The 27,053-nt window shown below is 53.1% G+C and overlaps 1 protein-coding gene across 1 annotated transcript in view; it reads left to right on the top strand.

The window, feature by feature from the left end:
- Positions 1-27,053, top strand: part of MYO18B (myosin XVIIIB) — a gene marked incomplete at both ends in the record, with an annotated part of 248,379 nt that overhangs the window by 17,928 nt on the left and 203,398 nt on the right. The window contains 3 exons of the mRNA XM_080717797.1: positions 5,319-5,463; positions 21,789-21,959; positions 24,751-24,841. Of these exons, the coding sequence (XP_080573923.1) occupies positions 5,319-5,463; positions 21,789-21,959; positions 24,751-24,841 (407 nt within the window). The remainder of the gene's footprint in view (positions 1-5,318; positions 5,464-21,788; positions 21,960-24,750; positions 24,842-27,053) is intronic.

Genomic DNA, 27,053 nt, shown 5'->3' with positions numbered 1-27,053 from the left:
AATCTTAGTACTTGGGAGGCTGAGACAGGAGGATCTTACAGCTTCAAAGCCAGTCTTAGCCACTTAACGAGGCTCTTAGCAATGTAGTGAAACTCTATTTCCAAATAAAATGTAAAATTTCCAAATAAAATATAAAAATAGGTCTGGCAGTGTAGCCAGGAGGTGGAAAGCCCCTGGGTTCCATTCTCAGGACCACACACAATAAAAAAAATGATTTTTAGGTAAACATTTATTCATTTTTTAAAGCATTAAGCACATTTTCAATATTGCATACGGGAGCCCAGGAGGCTGGGTGTGTATCAGGGACGGCTGCCTGGAGGAGGTGACATTGAGCTGGTGAGACAGGGGCGGCCACCTTCCTTCCTTGAACGGGGACCCTCCCGGGCCAGAGATCTTTCGAGAACAAATAGTTTGGGAGCTGTTCTTCTATCCTAAAATGTTATCGGCTGTTTACCTGCAATTTAAATATGAGGAGATGGCTTGTGATTTATTTGGCAAATCTGCAGCCCAGCTTTCCCCGGGGAACCGCCTCCTCCTCCTCCTGACTTGTCTTCTCAATCTGAGGCTGAGCACAGGCAGGTTCACGTCTTAGGACCAGCGCTTAAGCTGGTGGCCTTAAAGCGGGCGGCTTCGTCTCCCTGGACCTCAAAAGTTCCCAAATTAAATGAGGTAAAGAAGCCAGGAGTGATGGCGCACGCTCGTAATCCCAGCATTCGGGAGGCTGAGACAGGAGGATCGCCGTTCACGTCCAGCCTCAGCTACTTAGCGAGGCCCTCTGCAACTCAGTGAGACCCTGTTTCAAAATAAAGAATAAAAAATAGGGCTGGGGGTGCAGCTCAGAGGTGAATGCCCCTGGGTTCCATCCCCAGTACCGCACACACACAAATAAAAGACCCAACAACGAGACACAGAAACCAGAAGCCAGGTGCACGCCGCCCCGCGACCCGGCCACGCCTGGCGGGGGCATTTCCGGTGTTTTATCTTAGGAATATTTTACGTGGTTCATAACAAACTTTATACCATGGAAAGTTTGGCGAGCAGTCTCGTGAGAGACCCGACGGCTCGCGGGCCCCCCCCCCCGGCTCCCCGCGCTCCTTCCCCGAGGGGCTCCGATCACGCGGACAGAAGCGCTTTTGTTGATGGCTATAAGGAGGCCGTGATGAACACCTGTGCGTCCTTCCCGAGACCGGTCCCAGTGCCCATGTCCGCGTGTCTGAGGAGACGCCTGCATTGTCTCCCGTCTCCTTGGTAACCATCTCTCCTCCCGGCTCCATCCCCCCCCCCCCCCCCCCCCCCCCCGGCCAGCAGTTCCTCGGGGGTGGGCGTCTTACGTGATTTATTCACTACTGAATTTATACAACAAATGCAAAATAAGTGCCCTCAGCAAGGTACACAGCAAGGGCAAAATAAATGATAGTTGCATGGAAAATGAGCGTACACGATTCATCACAGCTTTGCTGAAATCACATCTTTTCAACTCTCTCTCTCTCTTCCTCTTTCTTTCCTTCTCTATTTCTTTCTCCCTTCTCTCTCTCCCCCTTCTCTCTCTGTCTTTCTCTTTCTTTTCTCTCTCTCCCTCCATCTCTCTCCCCTCTCCCCTCTTTTCTTCTCTTCTCTTCCCTTCTCCTCTCCTCTCTCTCCCCTCTCTCTCTTTCTTCTTCTTCTCCTTCTCCTTCTTCTTCTTCTTCTTCTTCTTCTTCTTCTTCTTCTTCTTCTTCTTCTTCTTCTTCTTCTTCTCCTTCTCCTTCTCCTTCTCTTCCTCCTCCTCCTCCTCCTCCTCCTCCTCCTCCTCCTCCTCCTCCCCCTCCCCCCCCTCTCTCGTACTGGGGATTGAGTCCAGAGGCGTTCTATCTCCAAACTACACTCCAGTCCTATTTTATTTTATTTATTTTTTGGTGGTCCTGGGGATGGAACCCAGGGGCATTCTACCTGAGCTACACCCCCAGCCCCGTTTTTTATTCTTCATCCTGAAACCAGGTCTAAGTTGCTGCGGGCCTCACAAAGTAGCCGAGGCTGGCCGTGAGCCTGCAATTCTCCCATCTCAGCCTCCCAAGTACTGAGATTACAAGCATGCGCCACCACGCCTGGCTCCTATTTTATTTGGTTTATTTATTATTATTATTATTATTATTATTAATTATTATTTTGCGGTACCGGGATTGAAACCCAGGGGCATTCTATCTCCAAGCTGCACCCCCAGCCCTATATTTTATTCTTTAGTTTGAAACAGGGTTTCACTGAGTCACAAAGGGCCTCGCTAAGTAGCCGAGGCTGTCTGCGACCGCCATCCTCCAGTCTCAGCCTCCCGAATGCTGGGATTACGAGCGTGCGCCACCACGCCTGGCAGTTTTTCCTGTTCTTGACCGTCACATAAATAGAGTCGCGCAGCGTGTGGATTCTGGGTGCGCGGCTGGCCCCCAAGTCCGCGTGTTTAATGGTAGTGAGGTGGGGCGTTGAGTGAGGTCACGGGGACCCTGTGACGCTTTAGTGCGTCCATAAGAGGAGGAGCCGAGGCCCGGGCTGCCCTCCGCCCCGTTGTGATGTAGCAGCGAGGCCCGCACCAGAGGCAGCGCCTGGCTCCTGACCTGAAGCCTCCAGAGCGCCAAGCCAAGAGCAAGTCTTCATCACTTACCCAGGCTCAGAGTTTTGTTTTTATAGCAGGAGAAAAAAGAGAAAGATGGCAACCTTCTGGGGTCTGCCTTCTTACCCTCTACACTGCATCTGTGAGAAACACATGGCACTCGTGTATATCGGGGGCTTGTTTTTTCATGGCTGTAGAGTACTCCACCAATATAGCTATGCTCTGAGCCTACCGCCCTGTGTGTATCTCTTCTCCTAACGGACATCTGGATGAGAGTCAACTTATTCTACTCATTGGACTTATTTCTGTTTTTGACTTTGATCCAGAGAGTGACTTTTGACAGGATACTGTATAGATGTGTTTCAAGAGTAAATAGTTCTAAAGAAGTTAATCTTTTACCTATCCCAACATTTGTTTGTATTTTTAGAACTGGAGGTTGAACCCAGATACATTTTACTTTTAAAATACCCCCCAACCCTATTTTACTTTATTTTTTATTTGGAAACAGGGTCTCATTAACTTGCCAAGGATCTCACTAAGTTGACAAGGCTGGCCTCGAACCTGCGATCCTCCCGTCTCAGCCTCCCAAGTTCTGGGATGACAAGTATGCACCACCGTACCCTGCATCATAGGAAACATAAATCCATGTTTTCTGTTTCAAAAAGAGAGCCAGGGGTGTGGGAGGAAGGGAAGAGCGAAGGAAGTTTCACAGAAGCTCTCTCCTTCATTCTTCCCTCGGCGCCAGCTAAGTGGCGGACGATGAAGTCCGCCCGTAATTTAAAGCCGAGCGCTGGGCACCGCGGGGGAAGCCGTAATGAATGTGTCGCCAGTGTCCTCTTTCTGTCCTTTATCTGCTTCTTTGAAATCTCATCAGTAACCGAGACCCTGTTGGTGGGACGCCTTCCATCCCCGCTTCTCCTGGAGGAGCAGCCGTGGTTGCTAGGCTGAGCTCCTGGTTGCTAGGGATTCTGTGGTCCTGTAGCGGCCCAGAGATATGATGGATTGGTGGAACAGGCTTTTGCTATTAATTGAAACGTTTCCACTGCGAATCTCTCAATGTCACCGCGTGGTCGACGATCCTTATGTGTTTCCTGGTCAGACGACTGACTCTTACGGTTGGGACAGGAGGCTTGGTTCAGGCCCTGGAACAGCCAGCTTCTAGTTTTGCCAGTTTGCTGTGCGACCTTGGGAAAATGGCATCCCCTCTCTGGGCAGGGGACTCTGTAAAACTGAAAGGCCTGTCGGCTTTAACAGACTTGAGTTTCGTCGCCCATGTCCTCCGGGCAGGCCAAGTGCAAATCAGTTTCCCATTATCTGCCGGTGGATTATTGACAAAAGAATTCCGCCCTCGGCTTGCTGCCTCTCTACCCAGCAGGCCTTTGTGCTGAGGGTTCTTGGACAGATGGTGTGTGCAGAGGAGTTTCAGATGAATTTTAATATTTAATCACACATAATTTGGATCATAAATCGGGGAAAAAATTCCACACCCCAAACCCAGCAACCCATTAACTTCCCATAAGGATGTTTTCTCTTTCCTTCTGCTTGAAAGTCTTTGTCAGTTCCCCGTAGCTGCAATGGGGTCAGGACACAGTCCCATCTCGGCTACTGAGGCAGATTGTGGTGGTGCCTTGAAAGAACTCGGGGATCACTGGCTGGCTGTGGGATCCTGATCAATTAATGATGTCTGCCGCGGGATTCTGATCTATTAATAATGTCTGCCGTGGGATCCTGATCAATTAATGATGTCTGCCGTGGGATCCTGATCTATTAATAATGTCTGCCGTGGGACCCTGATCAATTAATGATGTCTGCCGTGGGACCCTGATCAATTAATGATGTCTGCCGTGGGATCCTGCTCAATTAATGATGTCTGCTGCAGGATCTCAATTGATTAATGATGTCTGCAGTGGGATCCCACTTCATTAATGATATCTGCTGTGGGATCCTGATTGATTAATGATGTCTGCTGCAGGTCCCGGAACACAGCAGGGGCAGGTTATCGGTGCTCGCTGGTCATGACTGCCCTTAGAGCCCAGTCTCTTTCATATTGTGTCTGAGATGGCTCCTCATGGCGTCTCCTGCTCCGTCTCCCCCACTTCGGTCTGACCCATCTCCCAAAACACCTGCTTCTGTTCCCCCATCCATTCGAGTACTTGCTGTCTCCAGAAATTTGCTCTTCCTCTGTGGCTCCTCTGCCTGTTGGGACCTTCCTGACATCTAATCGGCCAACTCTTCCTACTTATCTTTCAAATTTCCATCACAGTTCTGTCCTGCCTTCTCCAAACTCTGCCTGGTTCTCTGGGCAGGCATGGCTCAAGCCACATTCTCCTCTGATGCCCCAGGTCCGACTCAGGTCTGGCGCCTGCCACACACCCTGGTGGCTTTTATGACCCTCCCACCGGTGCCTAGAGAGAGCCCCTGAGTCCAGGTTGGGGCTCAGATTATCCTCCGCATATCCAGACCAGTGTGTGGCTAGATCTGCCCTGAATGGACGCAGGAGAGAATGAACGTCGCCCCGCCACCCCGCCTCCCACAGTCATGGAGAAACCGCTTGATGAGAATCCCCGGCAGCCTGGGCTTGGCTGTGCTGTCTACACTGCCCAGCGTAACTGGGGGTCGTTCACTGGGATACTAAACTGACCACACGCTCCTCCGAGACCGACCTCGGCTTCAAGTCGTGAATTTGCATTTCCTCGGTGGTAATGGCCTGTCTCTCCCTCTCTCCCTTGGCTCGCAGCCTGAGGACAAGCAGAAGGCAGCGGCTGCCTTCGCCCAGCTGCGGGGCGCCATGGACACGCTGGGCATCACGGAGAGCGAGCAGCGGGCCGTGTGGCGGGTCCTGGCAGCCATCTACCACCTGGGCGCGGCGGGGGCCTGCAAAGGTATGTGTCTCCCGTGGTGCTCGCCGGGCGGCCGGCCTTCTTCTTCGGCAGGTGTCTGACGTGGCCCGTGTCGCCGCGCTGAAGTGGTGACAGGGCCAAGCTGTCACCTTGCCGGTGCCTGAGGCTTCTCTCTGGGGGCTGGTGAACCAGATGCCTCCTGAAGGAAATGGGCTGGATTTTTCCAAACCAACCTCTCTATCTGTGCGAGCTCCCAGAGCACTTGAAATGGAGTCTCTGCGGTTGCGGGGTTGAATTTTGCATTGGGTTTCATTTTTATTGATTGAAATGTAAGTCGCCTTACGTAGCTGGTGGCTGTGGTGCTCGGCAGAGCCCTGTAGAATGGGGAGAGGCGGAAGGCTGGGCCAAGCCAGGGAGATGCCTCCCGGTCTCTGTGCTGAAGCCGCACGCGCCTTCTTTCTCCTTAATCGACCTGTTCGTGATGGCCCCTCCTTTGCCCGGGTCTCTGCCCTGGCTCCAGCCCCCTCTGCCCTGTGACCTCTGATCCGATCATCCCTGTGCCCTGTGATGCCCTCTGTGACATCATTTCTAATTCAGCCTCTGTCTTCTTACAACAATCACCTTAGATGAGGCGTTTGCCTTCTGAATATTTTCTTTCGCTTGGACCGTTGCGGTAGTCTCCTTGCCGATCGGTTGATGTGTTGGCTCCTCCTCCGATCTGTCTCCATCATGAACATCGGGCCCCTTCTTATAACGTAGACCCTTGCTCGGTGCGATCCTCCCGCTTGGACTCCTGAGGCCCTCCCTCGCCTGCTAAACCAAGCACAATCCCTTGGCTTGGATCCAAGGCTCCTCGGCTCCCGATCCGTCCCTCGTGCTTTTTCTGGCCCCGTGCCGGGTTCTGCGGAGACGGCAGGGACCACAGACGTGGCTCCTGCTTCTTGGGACTGCTGGGTGCATGGTCTTAAAGCCGAGTCCCGGCCTCGCTCTTTCCATGAGGGTGGGACCCTTTGGATCAGAGCGTAGAGGCGGTTTTTATTTGTCAAATGGACACATGCCCGGACTCTGGCCATCATCTTTCTGTCCCCCGGGTGGCGACGGATTCCTCAAGAAGGGTTTGTGCTGTAAGCACCTCTGGGGGCCTCGTGCCCCCTTGCGCCCCACATAGCGACCCCCTGTCTTGATTTGGGAGATTTTGAGAAGTCACGCAGAGTCGGGCAAGCAAGGTCGACTCCACACTTAGCCTCAGGCGGGGACAGATGTGCTTGGCCGGGCAGATGTGAAGAAGACAGCTCGCCTGCTGCTGGCCATCAGCCAGGCCGTGCTGGGTCCTGGCATCAGGGGGCACCAGGTTTTTGCCGACGGCTGTGAGGTCTCTTACGAGGCTTCCAGTCACTGCGGCCACTTGAGGTCATGTGCACCACAGAGTAAGAAGTGTGGTCTGGGTGAGGCCCAAGGCAGATAACACCCAGAGCCCCCAGGAGCCAGAGGGGGTGAGGGCGGGGCTCCCAGGAGGCCCAACTTCAACCCTGCCCACTTCCGTTCAGATATCTGGCCAGGAGCCACAGGAGAAGACCGCACTGCTGCTTGGAGCCCCCAGTTAGGTGCTGACCTATTATAGCAGCTACTGGAAAGTAATACACACCAGAAATCCACGCGGGAGGCCCTTGCCAGGGGCGGGGGCAGACCACTGGTGGGTCTGCCCCCAGAGTAAGAGTCTGGTCCCAGTGCCCACCTGGGGTCCTCGCCAGCCAGAGCCCCGAGCCCCTGTGGCTTCTCTTTCTACACCTGGGCCAGCACCTGCAGCTCATGGTCCACCCGTGTGCCGGGATTGCAAGCTGAGAGGGAGCTGTACATGTCACCTGCACTAAAAATTAACATGCAGATACACATACCTTTCTTTGCACACAGATAAAATATAGACCAGAACAGTAAGTTTGGGCGTGTGCAGATGACCCGGTATTCACGTGATAGAGGCCACGATTCATATCTATTGAAGCCGAATACACCCCTTCATTTATCGTCCGTGGCTGCTCTCACCCTCTAGCGACCGCTGTTCAGTGTAGACAGGGGCTTCACGGCCTGCACAGCAGGGTATAATGGTCAGTGGGTCCTTCACAGAAAAAAAGTTGGCCAACCCCTTCCCCATCATCCCCACCGACGATGACAGCGCTCAGGGCTCTGTGCGCCTCTGCCCTGCCGAGGTGTTGGGCCGTGCTCTGGGAAAAGTCCTTAAATTTTTTTTCTATACCAGGGATTCAGACCAGGGGCGCTCCACCATTGAGTTACCCCCACTCCTTTTTATTTTGATTTCAAGACAGGGTTTTACCAAGTTGCCCAGGCTGGCCTCGAACTCGTGATCCTCCTGCCTTAGCCCTCCCGAGTGGCTGGGATCGCAGAGTTTACTTAGAGCAAATGCCGTTCCTCCAGGGCCATCGGTCCCTCCATCCACGGGCGGCTTAAACCCACCAGTGGTCTGCCCCCGCCCCTGGCAAGGGCCTCCCGCGTGGATTTCTGGTGTGTATTACTTTCCAGTAGCTGCTATAACAGGTCAGCACCTAACTGGGGGCTCCAAGCAGCAGTGCGGTCTTCTCCTGTGGCTCCTGGCCAGATATCTGAACGGAAGTGGGCAGGGTTGAAGTTGGGCCTCCTGGGAGCCCCGCCCTCACCCCCTCTGGCTCCTGGGGGCTCTGGGTGTTATCTGCCTTGGGCCTCACCCAGACCACACTTCTGTCCCTTGTGCGTGCGCTCTCTTTCTCTCTCTCCCTCTCTCTCTCTCTCTCTCTCTCTCTCTCTCTCTCTCTCTCTCTCTCTCTGAAGTACTGGGGATGGAACCCAGGGGCATTATACCTCCGAGATACACCCCCCAGTCCAATTTTTAGCCTTTTTATTATTTTTTTTGAGGTACTAGGGATGGAACCCAGGGGCATTCTACCTCCGAGCTATTATTCTTTTTATTTTTTGAAACAGGGTCTCACTGAGTTGCGAAGGACCTCTCTAAGTAGCTGAGGCTGTCCACAAACTGCGGTCCTTGGTCTCCACCTCCCGAATGCTGGGATTACAAGCGTGCGCCACCATGCCCGGCCTTGTTTCTGTCTCTTCTAAGGACACTTATCATGGCGAGGGGCGAACCCCGGATATCTTATCTGGAGCTCCTTAACTAAACTACACCTACACACACCCTTTTCCATAAAAGATTGTATTCACAAGGAACACCAGGGGTCAGGGTGTGGACATATTTTTGGGGGGGCACTGCTGGACTCGCTACAGGGAATCTGGGAAATCCTAGGGTCACATGCTGCGGCAGGCGGGGGTGAGCATATTTCTGGGGCTAGATGGACTGTCTCTCCCCAGATGGATTTACTTGGGCCCCTAGAGGTTCAGGAACTTCCAGAACCCACGGTACCTGAGTCTATGCTAGAAACACCTGTCTGGAATTTTTATTTCCCCTTCCACATCATCAGAGCAGTTTACATCTGGAAAGGACCGCAGAGAAATGTCACACTTTGTTTAAGCTGTAATAGCAATCGCCATAGAAACCGCCACAGTAAGAGCCAACACTCCTTCGGCACCAGGCACGTTGTCGCATTTTTCTATAAATTCGCCCACAAAATCCTTGCAACAGAGCAGAGAGGTGGGTGCTGCTGCGACCGAGTTTCACAGAAACCCGAGCACAGAGAGGATGGCCGGCCAGCTGGCCCCGGGTGGCACAGCAGGGCTGTGGCTGGGCTGGGCTCTGATTCCCAGCTGTCTGGCTGCAGGACTGGAGGTCTTGGTCCTGCACAGTGGGCAGAGAGGAGACACCTGGGTCTGTGTAAATGTTCCTGGGAGTTGCCTCCTCTGAGCATAGGCCCCCTTTTCCCACACCTAAGTTTGGGGGGCATTTATCACCAGCCCCGTTAGCAGGAGCTATGGCAGAGCCAGGCTGGAAAGTTCAGAGAGAGGGGAAGGGAGGAAGGGAGGGAATATTTGATTGGTTTTGCTTCTGGCACATGACCACTTCCTGGGCCCTGATTGGCTGGGGCCCCTGGACTGACAGCTCTGCCCAAGCTCCACCCCCTGGGGAAGGGCACTGCAAGGGCTTGGGCCGCCATCTTGGTCAGCATCTTGGTGTCTCCTGGGGAGGCCGCTGTCTTATTTTCGGGGCGTTGAGTGTGGAGGCCACCTGATTTCCTGTGATGTCACCATCAACAGCGTCACTGAGAAAACTGCGCCAGGGGCCGGGGACCCATTCGTTTCTCCCAGGGAGTCTTTGAGTCTTGAGATGAGGGTCCCAGACAGGCTCACCCCAGAAAGTCTTGAAACTAGAATGGGCGTGGAGCCAGTTTCTGGACCTGTGTGCAGAGCACAGGCCCCTGGGGCACCTGCCAGCCTGCGGAGGGAGGCGACTTCAGGGCTTGAAACATCAAGTCTTTGTGGTGGAGCCTGTGGAGGCAGATGGACAGCAGGCCCTGATGGCCCAGGCCCGAGTGTGGACAACCTGGCTTGAGACCTGCAGGAAGGGTTACAGAAGGGGACACAGAGGCCTGCGGCGGTGCCACACCTGGGAGGCCTGGACCCTTTGGGCTTCAAAACTCTCTTTCTGTGGTGGAGAGTAGAGTCAGTGTGAGCATTAGAATAAAAAAAGTTGGTTAAGTCTGGGGTCCCTCTCCAAGACCCCAGGACAAAGATTTAGGAGCATGCAGTTTATTTGGAAAAAGACCCCGGCCAGGTGTGGTGATGCCTGCCCGTGATCTCAGTACTTGGGAGGCTGAGAGGGGACGATCGGGTTGGAGGCTAGCGTTAGCAATTTCATGAGACCCTCTGCAACTTAGTGAGACCCTGTTTCAAAATAAAAAGGGCCGGGGGTATAGCTTGGAGTACACTGCTCCTGGGTTCATTTCCCAGTACTATAAACACAAAACAAGGAAACCAAACAGAGAAAGATCCCAGAAGGCACCAGAAGAGGGCTGGGGAAAGGAGACCGCAGGCAGTGGCGGGGTTGATTGAAGGAGAGCTCCTCCTCGGGGCAGCTGGGACTGCAAGAATCCCACGTGCAGCTGTACCCAAGAACCAAAAAGGCTCAGGTGCTTTTCCCCGCCATGGCTGCTTGGGGCCAGAGGATGGTCTGGGAGGCCTGGACCCGGGCACTTACAGCCACCCTCCCATGAGCCCAGCACCCACCTGCGGCCAGAGAGAGCAGAGAGAAGCCTGGAGCAAGAACCCAGCAACGCCCACGGGTGACGGGTGCAGGGTGGCGAGGGCCGCGGGGAGGGTATCAGGAATGGCCATCTGCTCCCACCAGGCACTAGGAAGGTTCTGGAAAGCCTAGGGCCAGCCCGTAGAGGGCCGGCACCTGCCTTTGGGGTTTCAAGCCCCCACTCAAAGCCTCTTGGCCTCCAAATGGACAGAATAGCCGCGGCCTATGGCTGGCTCATCCCGGGGCGTAGCAGTGGGCGGCTCACCCTTGTCCTCCTGGGCTGGGCGGGCGTCCTCTAGGATGCAGGCTCGGGACCTGCCTCTTCCACGCGGAGGCCTGCAGGACAGGAGAGAAAGGCTCATTTATAAATGTTTTATTAACACATGATTATGGTACTCCTTCTTTCCAGCCCGCCCCCTCCCCACCCACGTTCTAAATTATTTTAAGACGAGCGGCTGCTGCCGTCGGGCTGCCTGGGAGCCCAGCCCGATGAATTACTCCCTATGTATTCTCCTTTGGAAGATTTCATAATAGGTTGTTCTAAAATCAGCTATTAAGAATTTCACAGTCATATATAAATGTCTTTGCTCTGTGTCATAACACATCATTTTGAAATATATTAAGAATCATTTTCATTAATCAAGATTTCCCCCCCCTCTCTGTTTTCATTAAAATGATCCTCTCTTCCCAGTGAGCCTGGCTTCCTTATTTTGAAAGCCGCGATCCTATTATTTAAAACCACTCTCCGGCATTCGGGAGGCTGAGACAGGAGGATCGTGGTTCGCGGCCAGCCTCGGCTACTTAGTGAGGCCCTCGGCAACTCAGTGGGACCCTGTTTCAAAATAAAGAATAAAAACTAGGGCTTGGGTGTAGCTTGGAGGTCGAATGTGCCCCTGGGTTCTATCCCCAGACCCGCAAAACAAACAGAAAACAATATCCATCCTTGTGGGTGACTTGGGGTCTTAGGAACAGACTCAGGATTTTTAAAGCTAGAGACCAAAGCCAGCCGCCGCCAGCCCTGGCTCAGCATCGGCTGGGTTCAGAAGCACGTGCACCTCCGGGATGTCTGTTGATCTGAACAGACTCGGGCGATAAGCCTGCGAGAAAAAGCAGTGCTACGGGCAAGAGCGGGGACCACTGCCTTGGCGTCCGGGCCTCAGTTTCCTCCTCTGTAAAATGGGCTAACGATGGTACCCACTTTGTAGGCTTCCTGTGAGAACGCGGAGGAGTGACTGGGACAAAAGGCGTGGGGCGTGACAGCTGGTGCACGACAGGGGACTGCCTGCGTGTCCGCTCCTATCCATCTCTGTCATACAGATACAGAAACGGGCTCAGCGAGGGCATGCCGCTTACCTGCGCCGCACAGTGGGACCATCAGAGAGAGGTCTCTGTCATTCTCATTTTCTGGGACCCTGGTGCTGACCCTGGTACATATAGGCAGGTGACGTCACTGCATCTTTGGAGTAGCCTGGGAGGGGCGAGGGGTGTTGGAATGCCCATTTGTCAGAGGAAGAGGCTGAGCGCGACTCATCAGAGAGGCTGCTCTGTACTCCTCAGGACACACAGCCGAGGCCAGAGGTGGGGTTTGGACCTAGATGCCCCTGAGCTCTGAGCCCACCTTTAGGGTCTGCACCTCCTCCCTCCCAGCACCTTGTGCTGCGGTCCAACTCAGTACTGACGCTAACTCCCCACAGGGAGGGCTCAGCCCAGCAGGACACCCCCACTTTGGGTACCAGGTACAAGGGCTGGGGGCCCTGGACTTTTGATGGATCAGGAACGAAGTCAGGGTTCTCGGGACCAGTCCTAGAATTCCTCAGAGTCTTGGGGGAGACACTGGCTTATTCTAAAGGATCCAGTCTGGAACAGCCGGGTGGAGGAGACACACAGGGATCCAGCAGCCAGAACTTCCTGCCTTCTGCGGGGTATGGGAGGGAGATGCATCCGTTCTGCTTCTCCTGCCCACCCCACTGTGGACACGGACCAGCTCTCTGCTTCCTCAACCCTCTCTTCCGAACTTTTAGCCCTAATCAGGTGGGTTTCACACTACTTAAACCTCAACTGCAACAGGAAGCATCTTATCTCTTATTTTAGTAAAGACATGCGCACACACACACACACACACACACACACACACACACATTCCTCTGCCTTCGCCGGCAGTGGGTAGACGTGCAATCTCCCCATCCAGCCGCCATGTGGCCTTTTTCAGACACTCAATCCCAGCACATCTCCGTCCCGCGCTGCCCATGATCTGCCCCCTGCAGGGCGCCCCGGCTTGAAGGGGGGCAGGAGCATGCGGATCCCAGCTCTGTGTTAGAGGCGCGACTCCGGGGCCCGAGGTGGGTCTCTATCGGTCTTGTGTTCCGATGGGATCGCTGTGGCTCAGAAAGGCAGGAGGACCTTCCCCAGGGCACACAGTCAGGGAGTTTAAGGGCCACCTGACCCCAGGGTTCTCAGCCTCTGCCCAGGGACCAGGGCCCTTTCCCCCACTGTCCCCATAGAGGGGGACCAGTCTTTGAATGAGAGCTCCTGAGTGTTAGGCATTTCGCCTTGGGTCAGGGGCTTGTCTTGGGCCCAGAAGTGGGGAGCCAGGGGGCCCCTCGATTCCAGCTTCTCATTTGCCCAGAACAACTTCTACCTGCCAGCCCTGGAGGGTGCAGTAGATGTGTTCTTTCTTTTATTACTTTTTGCATTTTTTTAAAAAATTTTATGCTAAGGGCCTTACTAAGTAGCTGAGGCTGTCCGCGAACCGCAATCCTCCTGTCTCAGCCTTCCAGATGCTGGGATGACAAGCGTGTGCCACCATGCCCGGCTAGCCTTAGCTTCTTAGTGAGACCCTTCATAACTAGTGAGACTTTGTTTCAAAATAAAGAATAAAAAAATAGGGCTGGGGTGCAACTTGGAGGCAGAATGCCCTTGGGTTCCATTCACAGGATCGCAAATAAATAAAATTAAATTAAAAAAGCAAAAAAAAAAAAAAAAAAGAAGAAGAAAAAGAAGCAGAAGAGCCAGGTGTGGCAGCCCACACCTATAATCTGAATACTTGGGAGGCTCAGAGAGGAGGATCCCAGGTTCAAGGCCAGCCTCAATAACATATAGCGAGAGCCTGTTTTACGACAGGCTCTGGCTGCTGCGTATCCTCTGCCCAGCGCCAGCTGGTGGCTTGGCTCCCTGCCTGACAGCTGGTACAGCCGGGCCTATTCTGGGCCACAGGCAAGGATTTATTCTGCATTTTCTGAACATATTGAATTCATTCATTAAGCTGGAATGGCTGCTCTGGGTTGTAAATGATTATAATTTTGTTTTTTTTTGGAAAATAAACTCCCCAAAGCGGCTGAGGCTGGAAGACAGCGCAAGAGCCGTGGCATGGGGGTGCGTCGGAGCCCGGGAGCCCTGGGTTTCAGAATGGCCAGCCCCCTGCCTTGCTGTGCGGCGCCTGAAAGCCTCAACTCCTCTTGTGGCATGTTTGCACAGTAACAGTGGTAGGTAACAAGCACTCAAGGCTTCCCACACGCCAGGCCCTATCCTGAGAGCTCTGGTCATTTCAACAGTCCCATAAAGCGAATCCTGATGCACTGTAGATAAAGGAGGCTCAGAGGAGGAAGGCTGCCCAGTGTGTGCGTGGGGCGGCTGGGTGTCCTCTAGGGCTCCCCTTGAGCCCAGTCACCATTGGAGACTCCGGTAACTTATTGTTGGATAAGAGATGGACGGCTCCGAGAGGTGGAGTCCTGGAGCCAGCGTTTAGAGACAGGGAGTAACGGTACGGTTGACAATGATGGTCATGGTGGTGTTGGTTTTGGTGGTGATGATGGTGATGGTGATGGTGGTGATGTTGATGGTGGTGGTGATGTTGATGGTGGTGGTGATGGTGATGATGATGGTGATGGTGGTGATGGTGGTGGTGGTGGTGATGGTGTTGGTTTTGGTGGTGATGATGGTGGTGGTGGTGATAATGGTGATGGTGAAGATAGTGATGGTTATAGTCATGGTGATGGGGATGGTGGCGGTGGTGATGATGATGGTGGTTACGATGGTGATGATGGTCCTGATGGTCATGGTGGTAATGATAGAATTGATGGTGGTGATGGTGATGGTGGTGATGATGGTGATTGATGGTGATGATGATGGTGGTGGTGATGGTGATAGTGATGGTGATGACGGTGATGATGATGGTGATGGTGGTGATGGTGGAAATGGTGATGATGGTGTTGGTGATGGTGGTGATGATGATGGTGATGCTGGTCATGGTGATGGTGATGGTAATAATGAGGATGGTAATGATGGTGATAGTGGTGATGGTGGTGATGGTGATGGTGATGGTGGTGATGATGGTGATGGTGGTGATCATGGTGATGGTGATGATGATGGTGATGGTGATGATGATGGTGATGGTGGTGATAATGGTGGTGATGGTGATGGTTGTGATGATGATGGTGATGGTGGTGATGATGATGATGATGATGGTGATGGTGATGATGATGATGGTGATGGTGATGATGGTGATGGTGATGGTGGTGGTGAGGGTGATGAGGAAGGACTTGCTAACTGCCAGTACTCAGGATTCATTCTTTGCTAAATGTGATTCCATCCCATATCCAATCCTCATAGCCCTGTGTCATAGGCAATTCCCATTGTACAGATGACTGAGTAGGGGTCCTGGGAAGTAAAGGGGTCCCTCCACCTGCCTGTGTGGAACCGCAGAGCACAAGACCAGACAGGAGAACAAGAAGCAGGAAAGGGCTTGATATTCTGGTCTCTAAAGATGAAAAGGTCACATTTTCCATAATCTCAAGAACAGAGCTTTGCTGGATGTCCCTGGGCAGCAAGCCGTGGCTCCCGACTGTGTTTGTTCTTGGGGTTTTTCTTTGTGATCCTCTGATTTGCAGTGTGGAAGTCTCAAACTGAGACCACAATTGAGTGGCCGCCCAGTGAGCTGCTCCTGTGCTGGCCATCTAAGACTCCACCGAGCCTCCACATGTGGTCCACAGGTGGATTCCTCCACCGCCATTTCCATTTTCTAGAAGAGACTGAGGTTCCGAGGCGACCTGATTTCCTCAGCCTCACATGGCTTTAGGGGCCGGGGGTGGAGTTTAAACCCAGGCCACGAGTTTCCCGTCTAGGGCGCTGTCTTTCTCTTGCCTCTGAGACAGCCTCGGGCTTATCTCTTCCCTGCAGGTGGCCTCTGTCTTCGCAGGCCTCAGAATCGTAAATCTCCGCGTGAGGAATTGCCGAGCAGATGCGCCAGAATTATAAATAAGTCACATAATGTTGAGTAATTGCGCGACAGCCCAGCCACTGTTGGAAGGGGGCATAACTTGGTTATTAATAAATGTAGGAGGCCAAAGTCATTGATAGCGGTTGAACTCATGGCGTACGGGCAAAACCGGCAACGCGATTTCGCTTTCTCTCTCTTGAGCAAAAAAGGAATAATGTGCCTTGGCAGGTGGATTGTAGCATCGCAGAATCACATCCCTTTCTGTGCTCTCTCGTTACGCTCTCTCCTTTGTTTGAGTGTTCTCACTCCAGCCTGCCTCTTCCCAGCAGGGTGACTCAGGTGGGGCGATCCTCCCAGGGTCACCTGGTACCCAGGGCCCCTCCAGCTGGGCCAGATACCTGGGGAACATCTGTGCCCAGGAGGCTCCCTGTGAGTATTCTGAAGCCACACGCATCTGCACAGAACCTCCCCTGCTCAAATTAATGAGCTATGTTTTAAAGGCTCCGAGAAGCCGGGCGTGGTGGCGCACGCTTGTCATCCCAGCATTCGGGAGGCTGAGACCTGGAGGATCGCGGTTTGCGGACAGCCTCAGCTACTTAGTGAGGCCCTCTGCAACTGAGTGAGACTCGGTTTCAAAGTAAAGAATCAAAAATAGGGCAGGGGGTGTAGCTCGGAGGTCAAATGCCCCTGGGTTCCATCCTCAGACCCGCAAAAAAAAAAAAAAATAAATAAATAAAAATATAAAAAAATAAAGGCTCTGAGAAGTGCCGCAGTTAGGAAACTTAATTAACCAAACCGTGATCAAATTGATATGATCTAGGAATCATATCATTTCCCCTCTCCTGATGACTCTGAGCACTCGACAGAGTGTCCACTGGGAGGAGCACTTGGGGGACACTCTGGCCCCTATTTGTGGGGTACCTCTGCCCTGCTACCCGCTTCTCTTCCAACCCAAGAGTCACTGACACGGTCCAGTCCTTGGAGGACCTTGGCTGGAGCCCATTCCCATCTCGGAAGTGCAAATAACCTCAGAGGAACAGACAGACAGACAGACAGGCGCAGACAAGCAGAGGGGCTGTCCAGCTTCCTTGGGTTTCATAATTGAAGGGGAAACCCAGTCAGGGAGGAAGAAGGAAGAAGAATGGGCTATGTGAACCAGCCGTTCCACCTGCAGGTTGGCTGCTTTATTTGCCTTCTCGTTTTACAAAGGTTGATGGAGTTGTCTTGGTGTCAGGTCTTATATAGGAATTGGGGACAAATTATCTGCTCTTCTGGGGGAGGCAGAACAGCGGGGTGGGGGGCTGCTACAGGGAGCTGGGCTCAGCCCCACCTGGGAGAAACTCTGATCTCTCCCTCACGGGAGGGAATCTTGACCTAGCTGAGTGGTTTTCCAAGCTACTGAGCATTCTCTTGGAGGGTGTGTGTGTGTGTGTGTGTGTGTGTGTGTGTGTGTGTGTGTATACACATACATATTCATGAGGTGCTGGAAATGGAGCCCAGGGTCTCGTGCATGCCAGGCAAGCACTGTGCAGCCCAGCCCTCTTGGAGAGGTTGAGAGTAGATGTCGGGGACAGCTCAGTGTGTGGCACAGTGGTCCTGCTCAGTGGTCCACGGTGCCCTTACTGCCTAACCGATGGCTTTGCTGGAGGGAGGAGCCAGACTTGCCCAAGCCCAGCCCTCCTTCTTGGGGCGCTGAAACTGCCGACCTCGGTGGGGTGCTGAGGACAACGATGAGGAAACCGCACCTCTGGCTCTGAGCAGGCAGGCGGCTGAGGCTGAAGGCTGAGCCGGTCACCCTCCGTCTTTTCTTCAGTGGAGGCGAGGCAGCCCTGTCAGCTCAGGGTCCCCGGGATGCGGCCCGCATTCCAAGCACCCTCAGCTGGAATGGCGGGCACGGGAATCAGGCCCGTGTTGCTCTTGGCCAGGGTCCCCCCGCTTGCCCCCCATTCATTGGCCTTCTCCTCAGGTGGAGCCTCCAGTTCTTGGCTTTCTTTGGAGGACTTGGACCTCCACCCGTGTCTGAATAAAGATGGGGGATCTACAGGGTTGGGTTGTGTGCGCCGGGCAGCCTCGGAGGAGCTAGGGGCAGCAGATGTACGTCCCCGGCCAGGCTCCCCGGGTACCACCTGAGTTCACCAACAGGGTGTGACATCCCTTGTTGGGCAGGGAGAGTCAGAGTCTTCTCTGGTCTGTTCAGTGCTGAGTCCCTTTGTGATTTCCCCAGCTCGCCAAGGCCAGGAAGGTCGCTGCAGCGGGGATGTGGGGGGTTCTATTTTAGGGAACAGCCACAGAGGATGGTGTGTCAGGAGAAGGATAGGAAACACCCACCCGGACAGCTGTCTCCTGTTGCTCACAGTCCCCTTTACCTGGGAAGAGGCGAGTCTGGTTCCGCGGTACTCCCCTGTGGGGTCTCTTACTATTACTTTCTAATCTCCTTTTCTAGCAAAGAGAGAGAGCCGACTGCGGGCTGGTGGGTAACATATCTAATTAGAATCTGGTGACATTATGGTGTTCGTATTGTATTTATTTCTACTTTCTATTGGGACAGGTGATAATGGATTCTCATTTAAGATAGAGCAGTAACATTTCCTTGTACAGTGTATTTATTTAAGAAAGAGAGATAAGCTGGCTCGCTTAAAAGAAAGTATATCTAGGGGTAGCAGGATATGACACGTTTCCTACTGTTGATATTTGAAAGGCTGATGTGGGTAAAAGAGTAGTTATCTCGTTTAAGGGCAGCCTCTTTTTCTAATGTCTCCTCTGAGTGGGTTTTCTCACTGTAAAGTATAATGGTGATGGTGCTTTCTAAGACTTTTGGGAAGATTTAGTGATAATAATAAATAATTGGGGCTAACACGTATGGAGCTTTTTCCACGCCTCCCATGTGGAACTTTAGCACAGATCCTCTGGCTCCAAAAGCCACGAGCTGAGCGAAGATGCCGTATTGACTAAAGCGAGATCAGTATATTTCAACTATGACCATCATCCTTAATGGCACCCTCATCACAGCCTCACCAGTCAGTGATTTATTATTACCAACATCGCCGTCTTTATCACCTTCCCCAATCACCACCATCATCATCCCCATCATCATCATCCCCATCATCACCATCACCATCATCACCACCACCAACCATCACCATCACCAGTACCACCATGAACATTACTACTACCATCATCACCATCATGACCACCATCATGACCACCATCATCATCACCATCATCTCCATCCCCATCACCACCATCACCATCATCACCATCACCATCATCACCACCATCACCACCATCACCACCATCACCACCATCATCATCATCACCATCACCACCACCATCATCACCACCATCATCATCATCACCATCACCATCACCATCACCACCACCGTCATCACCACCATCATGTCCATCCCCATCACCACCATCACCATCATCATCACCATCACCATCACCATCATCATCATCACCATCATCATCACCATTACTATCACCATCATCATCACCATCACCACCATCATCATTACCATCATCCCCATCCCCATTACCATCATCATCATTCCTATCACCACCATCACCATTATTATCATCACCATCACCAGCATCACCACCATCATCTCCATTATCACCATCCCCATCATCATCAGTATCACCATCACCATCATCAACACCATCATCCTTCTCATCATCACCATCATCCCCATCCCCATCATCATCACCATCTCCATTATCATCTCCATCATCACCACCATCACTATCACCATCACTACCATGGCCATCACCACCATCACCATCTCCATTATCACCTTCACCACCATGAACACCACCACCCTCACTAGCACTGTCATTTTTTAAATTGTAAGACTTATTTTTGTGGCACTTGGGATTGAACTCGGGCATTCTACCTCTGAGCTACACCGCTACACAGCCTTTTTTTTTTTAGTTTCTGTTTTGAAACAAGGTCTCACTAGATTGCCAAGAGGAGTCTTAAGTTGCTGAGGCTGGTCTCAAACCTGCGCTCCTCCTTTCTCAGCCTCCCAAGTAGTGGGATTGTAGTTGTGCACCACTGCTAATTTTGATTAGCCATATTGTTTCTCAAAGTCTCTGCTCCATCATCAAAACAGACATGATAAAATGAGGGTAACAGTCGATGCTTTTGTGGTGACCAGTGGTAAGCAGCTGGAGCATAGGAGAACCCCAGAAGCAGTGGTCATTTGTGATAACCCAGTGACAGGACAGAGCCCTTCCTCCCTGGATAGTGTTGAAACTGCAGATAAAACCTTTTTCCTGGATTTCCAATTTCGCTATAAACCAGGTAGAGTCCTCAGGATGTCTTCTTGAAGAATTGGGTCCCCACAATCTCCTTGGGATGGACTGATATATCCCTAGTGGGAATTGTTATTCTTATTTCAAAGAAGAAAACACAATTATGGGCAGATAAGAGAGGGGAGAGCCTTTTCTTTTAAGGATAATATTGTTATTTGTTCAAATCAGTCATTCATTTTTATTTGGGTTACAAAATCAGTGCACAACCATTTTGGAAAATTAGGAAAGTGGCCAACCTCCTTTCCCGGCTGTGATTAATATTTGGCTACATTTTCCTTTTTATTATTTTAACAGCAGTTTAAATGAACACTGTTACCAACACCCCATGGTATAGTTTTCTAGACTGCTTTTTGCTTAATGTTTTACATAAGCATCATCCGTGTGGCACGCAATCTTTGTTACTAATTCGAAATGGTCTTCTGATGCCCCGTAGCTCCCCAGGGCTTCTTCCACCTCATCTGGTTTCCCTCCGGCCCCACAGGCCTTCTCGGTGTTTCTCTAACGTACCATACGTACAATATGTTACGGATTGGGGAGAATATGGTTGTGGGGAAACTGTTCCTCGGGGACCCCTGCTAGGGTCCCGGACACACTTACCCCCAACCCATAACAAAATCCAAAATGACCAAAAACAGAAAATTACCGCGGGTTCTTGTCCTAAGCTAAGAATAAATATGCACAGCTTGGATAGTTGCTGAAGATTTAAAGAAGTTTATTGGAAAGATAGAAATACAGAAAATAGAAATACAGCCCCATGCCAAAATGGCATGGAGGGGTGACTCGAAATGAATACACCAAAGAGATCGCACGTGGATGGGACTTTTATACCCATCACCTCCATCTTGCTGACGTGACTCTGACGTAGTGAACGTCCCTGTAAGGTACCTCCCCTTACCCTGTAAGGTACTTCCCCCAATAAGGTGTGGTGAGGTGTCTCCTTTCATGAAGGTCGACCCCTCCTACCATCTTAGCTGGCTTATCATGTAGATCTGTCTTTAGATAGAGAAAGGCCTAGTTCTCCTCTCCTATTGACTTGCTAATTACATTTAGCTAAGTCAATCTAAGTTTCAATAGCTATCTGCTTCCTGACCAAAGCCAAGCCTTTCTCTCTCCAGGTCTGCCGCCATTTTGACACAATTATTTTTGAAATATATTAATGATCAGAGCTTTCTCAAATCTTCCTAGGCCATTCCCAATACTGGCACACCATAATAGCCCTTTGCATCGCCTCTGACTCTTCGAAATCCCTTCTCTTGTCCTTTATATGGCCAGCTCCTTCTTACCTTTCACAGCCCGATTCGGTTACCATCTTTATGACCATTATGGCTAGCAAATGATTGCCTCCAGTTCTCTTGTGGTGTGTGTTTGTGTGTGTATAATTTTATCACTCGAGAGTATCTGATTACCTGTTTGTTTACTTGTGCATTGCATTGTTCTTTATAAACTCTAAGCTCCAGAAGCCCACGGTGCACACACAGGTGTCGGTGCACACGCAGGTGTTGGGGCTCCATGGCCGGACGTGCGGCCGGGTGGGCGGTTGGGTCTGTGCATGAGCGAATGCACACGGGGCCTCACCCGCTGCGCGGGCCCCAGCTCCGTGCTCAGAGCGCTTCGTGTGACGTTTCGCATCGCTCACTCTCCCCGTCCCTTTCGCAGTGGGTCGGAAGCGGTTCATGCGGTTCGAGTGGGCGCAGCGCGCGGCCGAGGCACTGGGCTGTGAGTACGAGGAGCTGAACATGGCCACCTTCAAGCATCACCTGCGGCAGATCATTGAGCGGGCGACCTCTGGGCCGAGGCGGCGGGAGGCGGAGGACCAGAGCGGCTCAGGTACCGAGGGCTGGGGCGCTCCAGCCCCTGCTGCTCACTCCTCAGGGATTTATGGAGCCCTACTATGCGCACCGGCGCTACATGCCGGGGGCTTCGCTGTTTCTACCTGTGTGGTGCTTGTGCTCAGCACCTACTGTGTCCAGAGGCTGTGGAGTCCCAGGAGCTCACACAGCGGGCGCCGCCCAGGGCTGGACATCCTGCTCCATGCCACGTTTGTGGGGCTCCTGCAACTAGGGAGGGACTGAGGCTCCATCCGAGGGACAGAATCGAGGAGAAGCGGCGGGCGGGTGGCAGGAAGGGAGGTTCATGGCGGACATCAGCTTGCGAGAGGTTTGCAAACCGGGGGTTTTGCTCTCAGAGGCGTAAGGAGCTGTGGAGAGGTTTCTGCAGGCTGGGGAGGTGGCTGGATTGACTTCTCTTTATAAAGCTCAGCCTGGATGAAGGCTGGGAATGTGTGGGGGTGGGAGACCCTGCTGGGGACAGCTCAGAGCCACCAAGGGGGCAAAGATGCAGGCAGACAGATGCCAGGTCTGGTTGCTCCTGGAGGCAGTGGTGTGAGCCCAGGGGCAGAGCAGGGCCGAGGATGGCTTCTAGAACTTGGGCCTGAGCTGCAAGGAGCTGGGGGGGGGCTCTCACTGACGTGGGGGGAAACAGAGGTCTTGGTCCTGCAGCACGAGGGCCGGCTGTACACAGCCCAGGTCTGCAGCCTCGGCCTCTGGTGCCCTGAGGCCCAGGATGGGGTCCGGCCTCCCAGCCTGCAGTCTGTGGGGCCCCAGGGCAGCTGTGCAGGATGAGGCTGCTGGCCAATGGGGCGTGGCCTTAGGCGTGGCCTTGAGCCCCCCCCCCTCCAGGGTCCTGGGCGCTGCCCCTTTTTCCAGGGACTTCAGCGTTTGGGGCCGAGGGGACACAGGCTCCACTGGCTTCTCATGCTGGTCTGGGCTCTCGCGTGAGCCTTCCCCCGAACACACAGGCATGCACGGCACACGTATGTGGGCACACATGTACAAACACAGGCACACAACACCTGTGCATGGACCATACACATATGCCCAGCCACGGGCCGCACAAACGTGCACACATGTGCATAGACACAACAGCATCCACGCTCATGGCACACACATGAATGGACTCACGCATAGGCTGCACATGTACATGAACACACGCATTCATGACATACGTGATCAGACACACGCACGCATCAGACATGCATGTACACGCGTGGACATACGAACACGCCACACACGTGTGTGGGCACACACGCCAGCACAGGCATGACATGCGTGTGTGGACACATACATTTGACATGCAAGCATTAACACGTGGAAACGCGTCTGTGTGAGCCTGAGCCGGCCCCTCAGGCCAGGGTCTCTGGAGTAGACACCAGCAGGCGGGACCTGGGCAGAGGAGACATGCTGGGAGGGCCTGGGTTGCCTAGCAACAGCGGAGGTGGAGCCGGAGGCAGCGGGAGGTGCAGGCCGCAGGGGGGCTGGCGGGACTCAGAGCTCCTTCTTGGTCGAAATTATGTTTCAAACTCCGCAGATGGAGCCCAGACTCAAGGGTGAGGATGTGTGATCTGACACCACCCTCCACACACACACACACACACACACACACACACACACACACACGCCCCTCACTCCTGGCTGTTCTGTACACCGTTATCAAGGACAGCTGTTTTAATGGAACGCGCGCCTGCTTGTGCCCGCGTTTAAGCACAGCATCTCCGCCCGTTCCTCTGCCCTCGCAGCTGCCTCTCTGCCCTCCTCCACATTCCCCCAGACCCGGCCCGAAGCGCTGCCTTGCAGGCGAGGGCTACCCTCTTTATAACCATTTGCTATTGTTGGGCATTCACGTTGTTTCGAGGAAGTGATGCTTCTTGCCCATTTAATCAATGATTGGAAGAATTTATGTACCCAGACATCTTTGTTTCTCGGAATGTTTCATTAGAATAAAAGCCCAGGGGTAAAATTATTATGTCCCAGCATGTGGACATGTTATAAAATTGCCAGGTTTCCCTCCAGAAAATGGAAACAGTATTTACTGTATTCCTAAGATTCAGTCATTGGGGATGTACAGGCCCCAAGCCTCAGAGGCAGTCCCTACCTTCAGGGCACTACCAGCTCACAGGAGAGACAATAAGATAACTATACAAGTAGAAGATGCCATAGTTGGTATATTCAAAGCAGGGTGACACTGGGAATTGGCCTAATGGTGGCGCTGGTAGTCAAAGAAGGCTTCCCTGAGAAGGTGGCCGTGTTGGTCAGCTTTCTGTGACTATAACAAAATACCCGAGGTAATGAACTTAAAGAGAAGAAAGGGTTATTTGGATCACAGTTTTGGTCCCTTGGCCGCTTACCTCCAGGAAAGAGAGACAGAGACAGAGAAACAGAGAGAATGTGTGTGCCAGGGCTCGGCTATCCCAGCCCCCAGTGGCCTATAGCCTCCTACTCAGCCCTACTTCTTACAGATTCCACCACCTCCCAAAGGCACCGCGGGCTGAGGGCCACCCCGAGCCGTGGGGGTCAGCCCAGGTCCAGTCTCCAGCAGTGACGTTGTTCATCCTGGTGGATGAACAGGGCGGCATTTCGGAGCGGAGGTGGGGTCCGGTTACGCAAACCCCGTAGATCCCGATACAACCTTGAAACTCTCCCACAGGGACTTGGGCACACCATTCAGGCAGGTGGAGGGAGGCGTGGCTGGGGAAGGGGCTTTTCCGTGCCTGTGTCCTGTCTCTGTAGCAGCCTCCTTGGTTCTGGGCCTGGTCTGACCTGTTCCTCTTTCTGCATCCCAGGGCCGAAGCTGACGGGTGCGGAGTGTGTGCAGGGGATGGCCTCGGGTCTCTACCAAGAGCTCTTTGTGGCCCTGGTCTCACTCATCAACAGGTAACGACCTTTCTCAGGCACCAGGTGGGCCTCTGGCGGGCCCATGGAGGCGGGCCAGCTGGGCAGGTTTGCAAGGTGCTATTTCAAAGAAGGTTTCTGAGCTGGGTGCCACTGGGTGTGAACTCAACCTTATTCACCTGCTGGCTGTGTGACTTTTGCCAATCTACTGACCTCTCTGGCCTCTCTCTCTCTTCCTCTGTCAGACATCTCTAGTCCCCGGGACCATTGCAAGGATTCAAAGACACAAGGAATTCAATTAAACAACTGTCTACTAGCGGTTGCAAAATACTAATAATAAAAGCTCACAGCAAAGCCGGGCGTGGTGGCGCACGCTTGTAACCCCAGTACTTGGGAGGCTGAGACAGGAGGATCCAGGTTCACGGCCAGCCTCAGCCACTTAGTGAGACCCTGTTTCAAAATAAAAAAGAAATAGGGTTGTGGGTGGAGGTAGAAGGCCCCTGGGTTCAATCCCCAGTACCACAAAAAAGAAAAAGAAAAGAAAAAAAAAAAACAGCTCACAGCGTCTGTGTGCCCACAGGAATGCCCATATTATTTAATTCACCTGGTATCATTTTCTGCCCAAGCCAGCCCATCTCACAGCCGGGAGGTCGAGGCCTGGAGGGCAGGAACCCGCTTGCCTCTCACCTCTGGCTTCCACGAACAGCCCATCACGTTTCTTTCGTCGTTTGGTTTCCTAATTTTTCCTGCTGGGAACAGGGAGCTACCAGGGTGGAATTTTGGGGTGGGCCAGGTCTGGCTTTGAAGCGCATATGCGGGGCTGCGGGGATCTCTGCCCTCGTTCTTCATGATGGAAGATGCTCTGAGCCCGTCCTGGAGACCCTCGGAGCAGCTCCAGCAGGGCCGAGTGCGTGCAGGTGGCCAGAGACCCCTCCTCCCCGAGAGCAGGGAACCCAATGAGGCTTCCGGAAGCCTGTTAAGGGGACGGGGCCCTGGCTCGCAGCAGAGCACCCGGGGGTCTCCAAAGCTGTCGCAGACACAGAATCATGGCCCCGTATCGCTGTTGGAGTGATGAAAGCTGAGACCGCAGGCTCACTATCTAGACACCAAGAGAGCTGTGTGCACTAGAGGAGGCCGCGGCAGGAGCAGGAGAGGAGATGTGGGCAGAGGAAGCTGCCCCACGGCCGCTGCTCCTGGCTGGGCTTCTGGAAGCTTGAATCTGTACAATGGGTGCGTTGATGGCCTGGTACCCGCCACCACCACTAGGGGGCGCCTTGTGGTCCAGGTGCGTTGACTCCATTTTCCTCTAGGGGGCAGGCACTGCTGTGCGGTGGCCGCTCTCCCCTCCTCGGCCCCACTTTATAGATTAAAAAAACCTCAGTAAGGCAAGGCCGGGCATGGTGGCACAGGCTTGTAATCCCCACTCTTGGGAGGAGACAGGAGGATCGCGCAGGTTCGAAGCCAGCAAGGCTGGCTTAAGAGACCCTGTTTCCAAATTTAAAAAAAATATAAAAATAGGTCTGGGAGTATAGCCCGGAGGTAGAAGGGTTTCCAGGAACTCCAGTACCACCAAATAAATAAATAAATAAATAAATAAATAAATAAAATAAAAAGAGAAAACCTCAGCAAGCAGCATGGTAATAGCAGATCCCGCTCAGTGCGCAGGACTCCTCCCAGACTGCAAACTTCCAATGCGGGTCAGTGAGGCGCCCTCACCAGCAGCCCTGGGGCCACGCTCCACCCTTCAGTCTTCATGGGTGAGGCGACAGAGGCTCAGAGCTCTCCCGAGATGCGCAGCCCGTCCTCAGAGAGGGAAGGAGGCCTGCGTGCGGCTGGCTCCGGGGCCTGTCAAGTCCTGCGTGGTGGGAAGGGGCCCCACTCTGTCCCCTGAGGGCTAACAGCTTGGCAGAACCTCAGAGACGAGGCACTGAGCGAGATTAGTCTTTCTGTTTCCGCGGGTCACTGGGAAAGCAAGGGAAGCCGGATTGACAGGCGACTTGAAGCTGGCCACCTGTCCACCTCGGGCCGGGCGGAGAAGTCACGGCTCCTGAAAGCTTGCGCCGTCTACCCGTGCGTCCGTCACAAGAGATGGGCTCTACACCTTAGCCCCTTTCGTCTTGGGATCACTCTCCCTAACTTTCATCCTTATTTAGCACTTGAGGAAACTCCTGCTCAGAGAGGTTAAGCACCTCGCCCAAGGTCACACAGCCCGTAAAGTGGGGAGCTGAGTTTTTTCCAAGGCCACCTCGCCGGC

The sequence above is a fragment of the Muscardinus avellanarius genome (assembly GCF_963383645.1).
Source record: "Muscardinus avellanarius genome assembly, chromosome: 21".
Lineage (NCBI taxonomy): Eukaryota > Metazoa > Chordata > Mammalia > Rodentia > Gliridae > Muscardinus > Muscardinus avellanarius.
This window is presented reverse-complemented; position numbering and strand designations above follow the sequence as displayed.